We start from the raw sequence: 12,583 nt of genomic DNA, 5'->3' as shown, positions 1-12,583 counted from the left end.
AGTTTATAAATGCTTTACATTTTTTTCTTGGACCTACCTTACGTTTCTACCTTAAAACATCATCCTCATAAAGTGCTCCAATGTAACTTGCATATACTGTACTCATTGTTAGTTGGAACATTTCTTCCATACTAATCTTTTATTTATTTATTTTATTTATTTTACTTGTTGTTTTTGTTTAGTCGTTTAGTCATGTCTGACTCTTCATGACCCCATGGACCAGAGCATGCCAGGCACTCCTGTCTTCCACTGCCTCCTGCAGTTTGGTCAAACTCATGCTGGTAGCTTCTAGAACACTGTCCAACCTTCTTGTCCTCTGTTGTCCCCTTCTCCTTGTGCCCTCCATCTTTCCCAACATCATGGTTTTTTCCAGGGAGTCGTCTCTTCTCATGAGGTGGCCAAAGTATTGGAGCCTCAGCTTCATGATCTGTCCTTCCAGTGAGCACTCAGGGCTGATTTCCTTCAGAATGGATAAGTTTGATCTTCTTGCAGTCCATGGGACTCTCAAGAGTCTCCTCCAGCACCATAATCCAAAAGCATCAATTCTTTTACTTAAGACCCTGCAACTAGAGTTGATACAAGGTAGACTGTGGCTGCTGGTGAGCTCTGCAGTGAACATTTGTGGGCAATTCATAATGTACAAAAATCAAAACAAGGCTTTTAATGAAAACATCTTAGTGCGAGGTGTTTGGATTTTGGCTGAGCTCAATTCCCTTTCCGCCTCTGCCACAAGCTGAGTTCACATTTATGGTGCCCGTCACAGAAACTCATGGAAGTGGTTGCAGGGTTCACAGTCACAGCAAGGCCTCTCCATCAACTCTACCAAAGACCAGCTCCATCAGGCTCCTCCTCTCTCAACCACCATCTGCCACAGCCGTTCCATCAGGCTATGGGAGAGAAAAGAGACTGCAGCAACTTTGCATCAGTTCTACTGAAAGACTAGCAACATTTGGATCCTCCCTTTCCAAATTGCTCAATTCCAGCTGGCTCATTACAATATCTGTATAACTAAGAGCTAGTATATGTCTGCCACTGCAGAAGCTTGGGGGTGGCGGGGAAGAAGGGTGAGATTAAAATGTTTTAAATAAAGAAACTGAGGTGCCATTTGTAAGAATTCTGCAAGAGCACAGTGGCCCAAAAGAGAGCTGTTATTATTAAATATATCACATGTCCTGTCCGCCCTTCACATAGTGGGGCCAGTTCTCACTAATAGCACCTCCGCATGAGTGGTACCCAGCCACAAGCCCAACAGCCTGTGGCACTGCCTCAAGTGCGAACGGGGCAATAGATTCACTGTGGAGCCTTCCTTCCTGGTCTGTAAATAGTAGCTGTCTGCCTCACAGGGCTGTAGTGAGGTTAAACGTACTAAAGATCTACAGCTTATTAGAAAAAGTGCCAGATAAATAAGTAGTTGACACAGTACTCAATTTGCTAAAGGGCTGGTGTTTAATCAGGCAGAGTATAAAAAGGTACCTATTATGCAGCAATAAGGAAAGTGAATTTGGTTATCACTGCAAATATTTCCAGGCACTTCAGACAGATTGTAGACTAATCACAAAATGTGCAATTCCGCAGGGAATAAAACTCTTTAATTATGTGCTTAAATCCCACTGCGGACTTGGGCATCTCTAGCATTCTCTAGGTTGGACAAGAAAGTTTAGCACTCTTTACACGTAATGCACACTGACAAGCATTGTGGATTGCAATTGCCAACTCCGTTGTAGTGACCCAACAAGACCACTGTTCAAACCATCGTTTAGTGCTACGGGAACAAAACTCTGCAAGCCTCCATTCTCAAATGCTTCCTCCTTCCCTCTCCTCCACCAGCACACCTTCAGTCACTTACATTTGTATCTAACTACCATTTGTTGGTTTTAGTTTTAGCTATGGTTTATCAAAACAAGTCAGGAACGTAAACCATGGATTGCGCTCCTCCTTTTGCTCAGACGTCCTCAGTTTACCCATGCAGAACAGCTGAGAAGGGGGGTTGTTGCCCCCTCTCTGCTCACCAGATGTTCAAACCAATGACGGGGGGGGGTATTTTTCATCTCCATCAAGGCATTGGGCTCCACACACCCTAATGCTGCATCTGCCTTATTTATTTAAATTTTTACTACTCTCACCAAAATAAGTCGGTTCATATGGGGACAGAAAAAGTTACTGTGGTGAGTGTATATGGATCAGGCTCCCGAACTAAGGATTAGCTACCCCGATATAAACCATTGTTCAAAGTTGGCTTGTTCAGATAAACCATGGTTAAAACAAATCACAGTTTGTCTCAGTTCAAGGTAACAACAAGCCACAGAGCAATTTTAAAAGAGAGACAAATGCCTTCAATCTCCATAAGCCCCAAAGATGGTTTAGCATTACATTCAAACAAGGTCATGGTATCCTTTATGTGGCTGGGGCAACATATGGGCAGCATATAAATTTAAAGAACATTGTTATTCTTATTCTGCTAAACAAGCCCCCTTCAGACCTTCTAGGAAGGTCAGAAGTGGTGTGGGTGCACCTGACATGCATGAAGGCACCCACTCCCTAGTGTGAGCATTCACACATTCTTCTGAATGCTTCAGTGGGGCTAGTTTCAAGGTAATTTTAGAACAACACTGTAAGAAAGGTCACTGTTCCCATATTTCAAATGGTTGGCCAGGGACTTCTTTACCACCACCACAGTGTGTTCTTTTTCGTATTTGTATAACTTCCTAACAGAGATTCCCAACCACATTTTGTGGGGCGATCCCCCCCTCCGTACCATCTTTCCTCTGACCCCAAAATCCCAACACAGAACATCATTTTTCTTTACATGTCTTCAATAAGCAAGTGTGGCTTTTATCTGCAACAAATTACCTGGATCTATATTTAACATGTTATTTATCATCTCTTGTCACAGAGCTTCTAGGACAACCTTTTTCTCTCCAGTCCAAACTGTATTTTCACGTATTCTGCAGCTGGAACTCCAATGGAGGTCACTAAAACTGCCTTTGCATCTCTCCCCTGTGCCTAGTTAGTCTAAAGGTTCTTCAGTGGTGAGACGGCTGTATCTTGAGCCTCCTATACACCATCATTCTTGACAACACTTATATCAGGTTGATAGCAGTGACCTCACACACTGGCAACCTACATCCTATTGTCTTTCAGATATAGTTCAGTGGTGGAGTGGTTCAGCCAAAAAAATCATGCACTTTGGGTTAAAACTATGAAACTTAGCGGGCACACAGACTGACCTACACTAAATAATTGTATATGGATATTTTTATTTTATGAAATATTTATTTTAAAGTGATGTTACAGGAATTCCTACTGTGGAAGACACAGTCACACCTAACTATTCTAGTTAGTATGTGAATGAATTAAGGACCACAGAGTACTGATTGCTAGATTAGGCTCGGTAATGTCACATCCCCACTTCTCCTAAGAGGAAGGAAGTAGGGTTTGTTTCCTGTTTCTTCTCTCTCTCTCATGCTGCACATGATGGAGGAAGACAGGCCTCAACATATGTATGTGCCTCAGACATGTGTCTGAGGATGCCTTTGCTATAGTTTTCAACTAAGAATATTTTACCTGCAATTCGTCATTGCTAAGGGCAATGCATGACTGTAAGTAAAATATATTTTAAACTTACTTCAGTGTGTGGTCTGTTTCTCTGCAGGTGGGGTAAAGCGGGCCAGCTACCTCAAGGATCTGGAATGTATTAAAAGAAGGTTTAAAAACCTATTCCTATGTGTCATTAAATCTGCCTAAAGATGGGATTTAAGATTTGCTACTGGGGCTCTTTATGTGCAAGCCCTACATTAAAAAAAAACCAAGCACCAGCTGTTATGTTTGCTAACCCACACGTGTGGGTCTGTAGAGGATTAAATATAATTAATATGTCCTCTTACTAATTCCCATCACATACAACATTGTGAAATACGTTTTGTGTTTGTTTTCTTGTTTTGAATTTATTGTCTGGGAATATCCATTTTATATTTGTTATCTAATTCAGTTGGGACCTACCACTACCAGTGGAAAGATTCTATTGATGCAGAGAATATTTGTTTATAAGGAAACGGTGTAAAATTAAAACTCATTTATTTTGAAACAGAAATAGACATGAGGGTGGGTCCATGTCAGGAAATGTTTAGGCATTATCACTGCATGGCATTGAGCAGTAATAGGTAGCACTAATAGGACTATTGCTGGGTGGGAGGTGAATACCAGCTTTAGCCCACCCTTTACTGCACCTGCTCCTGTCCCTTTACCTGAAGATCTGCAACCTGTTGAGGAGCCAGAAGGCTGAGTCAGCTAGCCCTGACCTTGAGGGCAAGTGTAAGAATTTTGTTGTTCGCAGGGAGAAGCCTATTGTGTGGTCAGTTGTTTGTGGGTGGTAATTGTGTGTGTGTGGCGAGAGCACAAATGCAACTTGTGAATGTATAAAGTGTGATTCATGGTGTGCTTGGGTTGTTGCTCTTTTATGTTTTTATTGATTTGCTGTATTGTACTTTTTATTTGTATTTACTGCTGCTTTATTGTATTTTCTTTTGTATTAATCTGTTCACTCCTTTGGGGGCCCTGGCCAAAAAGTGGTATAAAAATAAACTGATTATGTCCATGGCAACTTTGATGCTTTTAACCCAAAGTGCACAATTTGGTCAAAAAAACCTGACTTAATTGCTTCACTACAGGAGAACAGTTTTGACCCGTAAAACCAAAAAGGTCTGATCACTATTTAGCTTAGGTTTAATATCTCTAATTAACCTATATTAACTTTTCTTTCCATTATGGTGCATCCAAGCCCTGCTTTCCATGCTCCCCCTTCCATCTCTATGGTCAACCAAAGAGAGCCTTTTGGTGGCACCACCCTTTGCTGTTAAGATGACATCACTCCAATCCCAAGCTACTTTTCTGCCATAAACCTGATCAACTGTGAGTCTGACTGACTTTTGGTAGCTGTACATGAGCAGTGTGATGCCAAGTGTGTTTACTCAGAGGCACATCAATTTGGGACCACAGCTAAATTTGGAAATGCATTTAGTGGCCACAAGTAAGACATCCAATGATTGCCCTAAATACTGTAAAATGAAATAATTTACCTAACAATATCTCTGTCCAGAAAAGTCACACCAGCTGCTTCCTCAAAGCCTTCTTGAAAAGCTAGAAGCACAGAAACATATCCAAAGGAATACTGTTCAGTAGTCACAATCTGCTGGATACACTTTCTTACATGAGGTTATCGTAATTCCACTAGTATCATCAAAATGCTAACATAACTGATCTCTTGATTTCTAAAGAATTACTTAGCAGTAATCACAGGATTATTTTGATTAGACTGCAGGATCCAAGGAAGTCCCTAGATGGAAGAAGTGGCGGTCCTAGTTGAAAGGAATTTACATAGGCACTTTCTGCTGCCTCACCACTGACTTTCCCCTGCGCTGATTTGTTGATATTTCTGCACAGTGTGGGTCACTGCAATGTCAGAGCTTACTGGCAACTACATCCTGTCTGTTAAAGAGAATGTGGATATATTTGGTTTGGGGTAAAGGGGGAGGTCAGGTTAAAAGTTTGGCAAGAAGACTAATAAGCCACATTTCCTCCATGGGCCACTGAAATCCTGCCTTGAGAACTCCTACACAGCTCCTTTCTCCTCCCAGCTCCCCGCTGCTGGTTTCGGGCCATACGTTCCCATCTCCCATGTAACTTTGCCGTTTCCTAGGAGATGGCATGCTGCTAACCCCACACCTCATCTCCGATGCCTGTGTGACATCACCAGGTCAGCACAGCCATAAAACACTACAACTAAGGCACTGGAGTTATGGCTTGACTCATTGCAATATTAGCAAATCCTAAAGGACGTGTGAACCGGACGATGGACTGCGAGGTTTGCTTTTTCATTAGACTTGTTTTGATGAGAGCTAGACATAGTGTCATTGAATGCAGACATCCTTTTTTTAAAAAAAAAAAAAAGAGTCCAGAAGCTACAGCAATAGAGGGCTTCACACAGGGCAAAAAGAGAACGACATTGCTTCAAGAATCAAACAGTGCTGTTTGCCGACACAAGCTGACCTTTTAGTTGCACCGTAACACCAAATGGGTTCTGAAGATATGTTTCATCCCTCAGCTTCTGTTTCAAGGCTGAACTGAACACAGAGAGTTCTGAAGCAAATCACAGCACAAACAGCTCAGCCCTGCCTGCGTGTTTCACCTCAAAGAAGAAGAGAAGATCCTCCCGTGGAAAGGTCCTATCCTTCTGGATTCGGCAGAGTTCAGCTCCCATTCACTTCCAAGCTCCTCCTACAGAGAGACAACATTCTACCTCTGCTGGCAGTTCGAACTACAGAAATTCCATAAATAAACCTGGCAACTGGAGGCTCTTTTTATTCCTTGCAATCCTGCACACAGGTAAAGATGGAAGGGAAAGGTAAAATAAGGCTATCAAAGTCTACTAGTCATAATGCATTCCACTTCCACTGTGCCTCTGAATGCTAGTTGCTTGGAATAGGGAAGGGCAAATTTGCCAATTTCAGTTTCTCTCTTATTCTCATTTTTCCAGTCTTAAGCTCAGTTCTCCACATTTCCACATGAATTTGCAAAATCTTGTTTTTAAAAGTGCCCATGAAAATGCATCAGTTTTCATGAAAATTTCCCCTCATGCACACATTATTCCTAGGCATTATTTTTGCAAGCAGGTTTCCCTAATATTAGGCATCTTTGTAGTTTTTTACTAAGATGTGATAATGCATATACTAGGGTAAAAGTGTACGTACAATGCATATTTTAATTCACACTCTACCCTAGTATACAGGGCCGGCCCTCGTATGAGGTAAGGTGGTTGCCTCAGGTGGTTGCCTCAGGTGCCAAATCCAGCTGCTGCCACCACCAACCACTCCTCGGCAAGAGATTCCATTCTGTCGTGCTAGAAGCATGTTATAACAAACCAAATGTGGTACAAGCATTAGAACATGCAGCCCCAGAACAGCAGCTCTTGATAAAAAAGATTTGTTCCCTTCCACAGAAGCCTCTCACACTTCTAGGCCAGAATGAGGGCCGTGTCTCTCTGAGTCCAACGGTGTCAGCAGTCAGACCTGCAGGCTCTTCATCCAGTTTATGGTCCTCTGCTATTTGAACAGCTGGAGATGAAGTTGAATGAAATGGATTGTTTCCATATTTCTCTTTCCAAAAAAGCCATTTAAGAGAAACTCTCAACATTTTTGGACTGGTTTAATCTTGGATCGAGATAAAAAAAAGGATACAAATGCTGGGATTTTCCATGACAGAGATCCAACCAATCCCAAAACAAATTCCACCACTGTAGAAAGGTTGGTAGTCCTAGCTGAGTTGCTACATTATCCATAATGTTCTTCTCAACTAATCTGCAAGCTCTCCTCTGTTTGAGAAACATGGAAACATGAAGCATCAGGATGGTAATATTATTACAGTGGTACCTCGGGTTAAGAACTTAATTTGTTCTGGAAGTCCGTTGTTAACCTGAAACTGTTCTTAACCTGAGGTACCACTTTAGCTAATGGGGCCTCCCGCTGCTGCCACACGATTTTTTTTCTCATCCTGAAACAAAGTTCTTAACCCGAGGTACTATTTCTGGGTTAGTGGAGTCTGTAACCTGAAGCGTCTGTAACCTGAAGCATCTGTAACCCGAGGTACCACTGTATTAGTTTGGTTATTATTAGATTTATTACCCTCCCTTCACCAGAAGGTTCTGGGGCAGGTTACAGCAATATAAAATACAGTGTTTAAAACCAATTACAAACACAACCAGAGCAGGTCCTAAAAATATCTCTCTCAAGTGTCAAAGGGCATAGAGGTGTATTTTCAGCATATGAGGACAGCTGGACAATGAAGGTTTCGGAAGCACCTCTACAGGGAAGGACTTCTATCTGTTATCCTACCTGTCCTGATTCCTTTGTTGCACTTGCAGATATAAATAAATATATAGGAATATTGGAAGCTGCCTCATACTGAACCCAATGGTTTGCCTATCTAGTTTAGTATTGTCTCTACAGTGAGTTGCAGTGGTTCTCCAGGAAGGAACCTTTCCCAAATCCTCCTGGAGATTCCAGGGATAGAACTTGGGATTTTCCTGCCTGCAAATCATGTGGTCCACCCCTTCCCTTAGGTAAAGGTAAAGGGACCCCTGACCATTAGGTCCAGTCGTGACCGACTCTGGGGTTGCGGCGCTCATCATGCTTTATTGGCCGAGGGAGCTGGTGTTCAGCTTCCGGGTCATGTGGCCAGCATGACTAAGCCGCTTCCGGTGAACCAGAGCAGTGCATGGAAATGCCATTTACCTTCCCACTAGAGCAGTACCTTTTTATCTACTTGCACTTTGACGTGCTTTCAAACTGCTTGGTTGGCAGGAGCAGGGACTGAGCAACAGGAGCTCATCCCGTCGCAGGGATTCAAACCACCAACCTTCTGATCAGCAAGCCCCAGGCTCTGTGGTTTAACCCACAGCGCCACCCATGTCCTACCCCTTCTCTTATCCAGGGCCAAATCCCCAAGGATGAGGAGAAATGTTACAGAAATTACAGAAATGTGAATTAGACTGGCAATTCTACAAAACGGTCCCTACATGAATGATGACACAGCATAATCCTCACTGAAAAAATATTTTTAGAATAACTAAAATGTACAAAGCACCGTGCAACATTTAAAAATTAACAGCAGGCTTAAAATATTAAAAAGCCAACAAAGGCCTAGGCAATGCCTCACTAATCAGAAAAGAGGCCCCTGTTACTAATAAGAGTTCTTGATATGGTACATTCTACAAGGAATTGACCACGGTCTGCAAAAGCTAAAATAAATGCTGTAAGTGATGTCATAGCTGGGGTGCCAAGACAGCAATGGGGAGTTCCTGGCAGTTTCTGCTAGTAGTAGACCACCTCTGAAAATATCTGATTTTATTTTATTTTTTTAAAAAATGCTCCTCACAAAGGAGCCCAGGGCAGCAAAAAAGTGGTAAAACAATAAAAAAAACCCACCATATTAACAACCATTCCAGCACAGATGCAGATCAGGAAAGATCTCCACTTAAAAGGTTTGTTGAAAGAGGAGGCAAGAGAACAGTGATGGTGCCTCAGTGGGAGGGAATTCCATAGGGTAGGTGCCACAACATTAACAGCCACTGCCTACATACACTGTAAGGAACCGACCTGCAGCAGGGGTATTTAAGGGGTGGGATGATATTTCAGATCCCAAGCTGTATAGGCTAAATACACCAGAACCAGCACTTTGAACTTAACATGGTAGCTATTTTAAGCCTGCTGTTAATAACTTCTGTTTTGGAATACGCACAGTTTAAATTGGTTACAACTTGCAGCAAATATGGGCAACTAAATATCTAGTAGCCATGAGAGTAAACAATGCCAAATATTGCTTTTGAATATCATATATAGTGAGAATAAAGAAGCAGCCAAAACTCCAAGATTAAAACCAGGGTGCCCAACCTTCCAGAGTGAGAGGGCAGCTGTGGGCATCACAAGATACCCATTCTACAGATGAAAAGCAGGCGATGCTCAGAACCCTCTCCCTAAAGCAGGCAAAAACACAAACAAACAAAACGAAAGTGTTGAATTGAAATCCTATGTATGTTTACTGTGTTCAATGGGGCTTATTCTCATGTAAGTGTGCACAGAACTGTAGCATTAGAAATCCATGATACCTGCACTTAACACTTCCTTTTAATATCAAAGTTTTCTCCTCCCACTCGCCCACCCCCAATCCCTTTCCCTTTCCCTCTGCCCTGCTGTGGTCGCAGATTAGCCATATTTCAGAGGAGGTCGTTCACCTTACCTACAGAGTATTTTGGTCAAGGTTGCCGCTTGGTATCTCTCCTCTCCCCCTGCTCTTTCTTCCTTTGCCAACAGAACTGCCAAAACAATAAAAAGAAGGGAGTCAACATCAATCTGACAAGTTGTCTCCTGCTACTCTGATGATAAAAATGATCTTCCTTACACTACACTTTCCTGAACTTGACATCTGTCCTAAATCTCAAGTCATACATACTCCTCTTCCATTAATATGAGTCATCCTACAGATGTCCTTTTGCTACTCTTAAGAGTCACGTCAGAAACAATCATTGACTTATTGTCAACGGGCTCAGCCTACCATGTTAATGGTGCCTTCAAAACCTCTCTTTCACCAATCATCTTGTCCTCAACTCAGAAAATCACTATAAAATAACTTAACAATGTTCCTGGATGTGAAGAGCAGGGGGCAGGGGGCTTACATGCTTGCTGTTTTGCATGCAGGTGACGCAGGAGAAGGACAGAGAAATCTGCCCTACATAGAATTCCACTTTCCTAAAGAAAACGTTAAAAGTCAGTGTAGGCTCATCTCTCTTAAGCATCCACCCCCTGTTTCTTCGATTGTATCTGCCACTCATTCTTACAAGGATTTATGCTGAAGCCCAACACTGTCCATGTAAAATATCAATAAACTCTGTTCATTCAGAGATTTATTTTTAAATCGTGTTGTTTAGCGGCTTTGTCGTTTGCTACCCTGGGCTCCTTTGGAATCTAGAGTGGGATAGAAATGTATTTACTTATTTACTATTCAAGGTTAATGTATATGTTGAAGCCTCCCCATGGCTGGATCCACTCTCCTCCAGTAATGCTTCAGACCAGATACAGATTGTGTACACACACACCTGTAAAGCACACTGGAAGCACATTTTCTGCCTCAAAGAATGCTGGGCACTGTAGTTTGTTAAGGGTTGCTGGGAATTGTATTTCTGTGATAAACTACAGTGCCCAGAATTCTTTGAGGATGGGTGGAACGTGCTTCGGGTGTGCTTTAAAAGGCATAGTGTACACACAGCTTTGCTCTGAAGGCACATGAAACCACCACCTTACCAAAGTTAGGCAGGTCTAGATTTGGCCAGCATCTGGATGTGCAACTGCATGAGAACCACATGTATACTGCCTTGAGTTCCAAGAGAGAAGAATGGTGGAAGACAGGGAAATAAATAAAATTGAATGACAAAATCATGCATTTTACATTGTAAATGGCCCTGTGATCCTTGGATGAAGGGCAATATAGAAAATGATGATGATGATGATGATGATGATGATGATGATGATGATGATGATGATGCAGGGAGAAGTTCTCACATCTGCACTGCTGGACCTCAACCTGCTGTTTAAAGGGGGGAGGGAATGATGCCCCTTCAGAGTTTCTATATTGAATTCAAAACATAAGGCACTCCTACTCAAAATTTGATTAAATCTTTTTGCTAGAAGACCCCCCCCCAAAAAAAAAAAACCCCAGCAGAAAATGTTTTGCATCTTTTGTACCACCTGTGGTGGAATTCACTATCATTCTATGACAAATGTTCCGTACGCACAAACACTGCACTTTGCCAGATGGAACTTCTCTCTTTCCCCTGCATAGTGTTTTGGAGGAGAGGGTTCTCCTGTTACCCTCCCAGGCCAGTTGCAGGGGGGCACACAGGAGAAGAAAGGGGTAAAGCCCTGTTCTGGAAGCAGAAGTCCACTGACGGGGTTTATTAGGTGAGTCCTGCCCTGGGTGAGAGCGAGAGCCAGTGTGGTGTAGTGGTTAAGAGCGGTAGTCTTGTAATCTGGGGAACCGGGTTCGAGTCTCCGCTCCTCCACATGCAGCTGCTGGGTGACCTTGGGCCAGTCACACTTCTGTGAAGTCTCTCAGCCCCACTCACCTCACAGAGTGTTTGTTGTGGGGGAGGAAGGGAAAGGAGATTGTTAGCCGCTTTGAGACTCCTTAAAGGGAGTGAAAGGCGGGATATCAAATCCAAACTCTTCTTCTTCTTCTTCTTCTTCTTCTTCTTCTTCTGGGTTCAGCAAAATGTGGAGGGCTCCCAGAATGCAGCAGGGCTGGCCATTAAGATGAATGTGCTGCCAAGGATGTTGTTCTTGTTCCAAACATTGCAAATTGTGGACAAAACGGAGTGTTTCCGGAGGTGGCAGAGAGATATTTCCAAATTTGTCTGGCAGGGCAAAAAGCCCAGAATCAAGTTTAAGATATTAACAGATGCAAAGGAAAGAGGGGGCTTTGCCCTGCCAGACTTAAGGCTGTACTATGAAGCCGCAGCTTTCTGCTGGCTAAAAGATTGGCTACTTCTCGAAGACACTGACGTGTTAGATCTGGAAGGTTATAACAATGCTTTTGGTTGGCATGCATATTTGTGGTATGACAAAGTTAAGATTAACAAGGCCTTTAAGAACCATATTGTCAGAAAAGCAGTGTTTAATGTCTGGACAAAATACAAAGACTTATTGGAAAATAAAACTCCAAGGTGGCTTTCACCTTTGGAAGCTAAGGCCTGGAAAAGACCCAATATGGAAGCCTACTGGCCAAAATATTGGGAACTGTTAGAAAAAGACGGAGACAATTGGAAATTGCAGAGTATGGAGAGAATGAAGGATAAAGTGCGAGACTGGTTACACTACGCTCAGATTAAGGAAATTTTTAAAAGTGACAAAAAGTTAGGATTCCAGGTGGAGAAATCGAAGTTGGAAACAGAACTGTTAGAACCTAAGACTAAGGTACTTTCAAGAATGTATAATTTGCTGTTGAAATGGAATACACAAGACGAAATGGTTAAATCGGC

At 42.5% G+C, this 12,583-nt stretch overlaps 1 protein-coding gene across 1 annotated transcript in view; it reads right to left on the bottom strand.

The window, feature by feature from the left end:
• Nucleotides 1-12,583, bottom strand: part of LOC309364238 (uncharacterized protein) — a 139,805-nt gene that overhangs the window by 115,662 nt on the left and 11,560 nt on the right. Inside the window, exon 2 of the mRNA XM_081901162.1 lies at nt 9,794-9,865. Coding sequence (XP_081757288.1) covers nt 9,794-9,865 — 72 coding nt within the window. The remainder of the gene's footprint in view (nt 1-9,793; nt 9,866-12,583) is intronic.

Source organism: Podarcis melisellensis (assembly GCF_964234715.1).
Source record: "Podarcis melisellensis genome assembly, chromosome: 2".
Taxonomy (NCBI): Eukaryota; Metazoa; Chordata; class Lepidosauria; order Squamata; family Lacertidae; genus Podarcis; species Podarcis melisellensis.
This window is presented reverse-complemented; position numbering and strand designations above follow the sequence as displayed.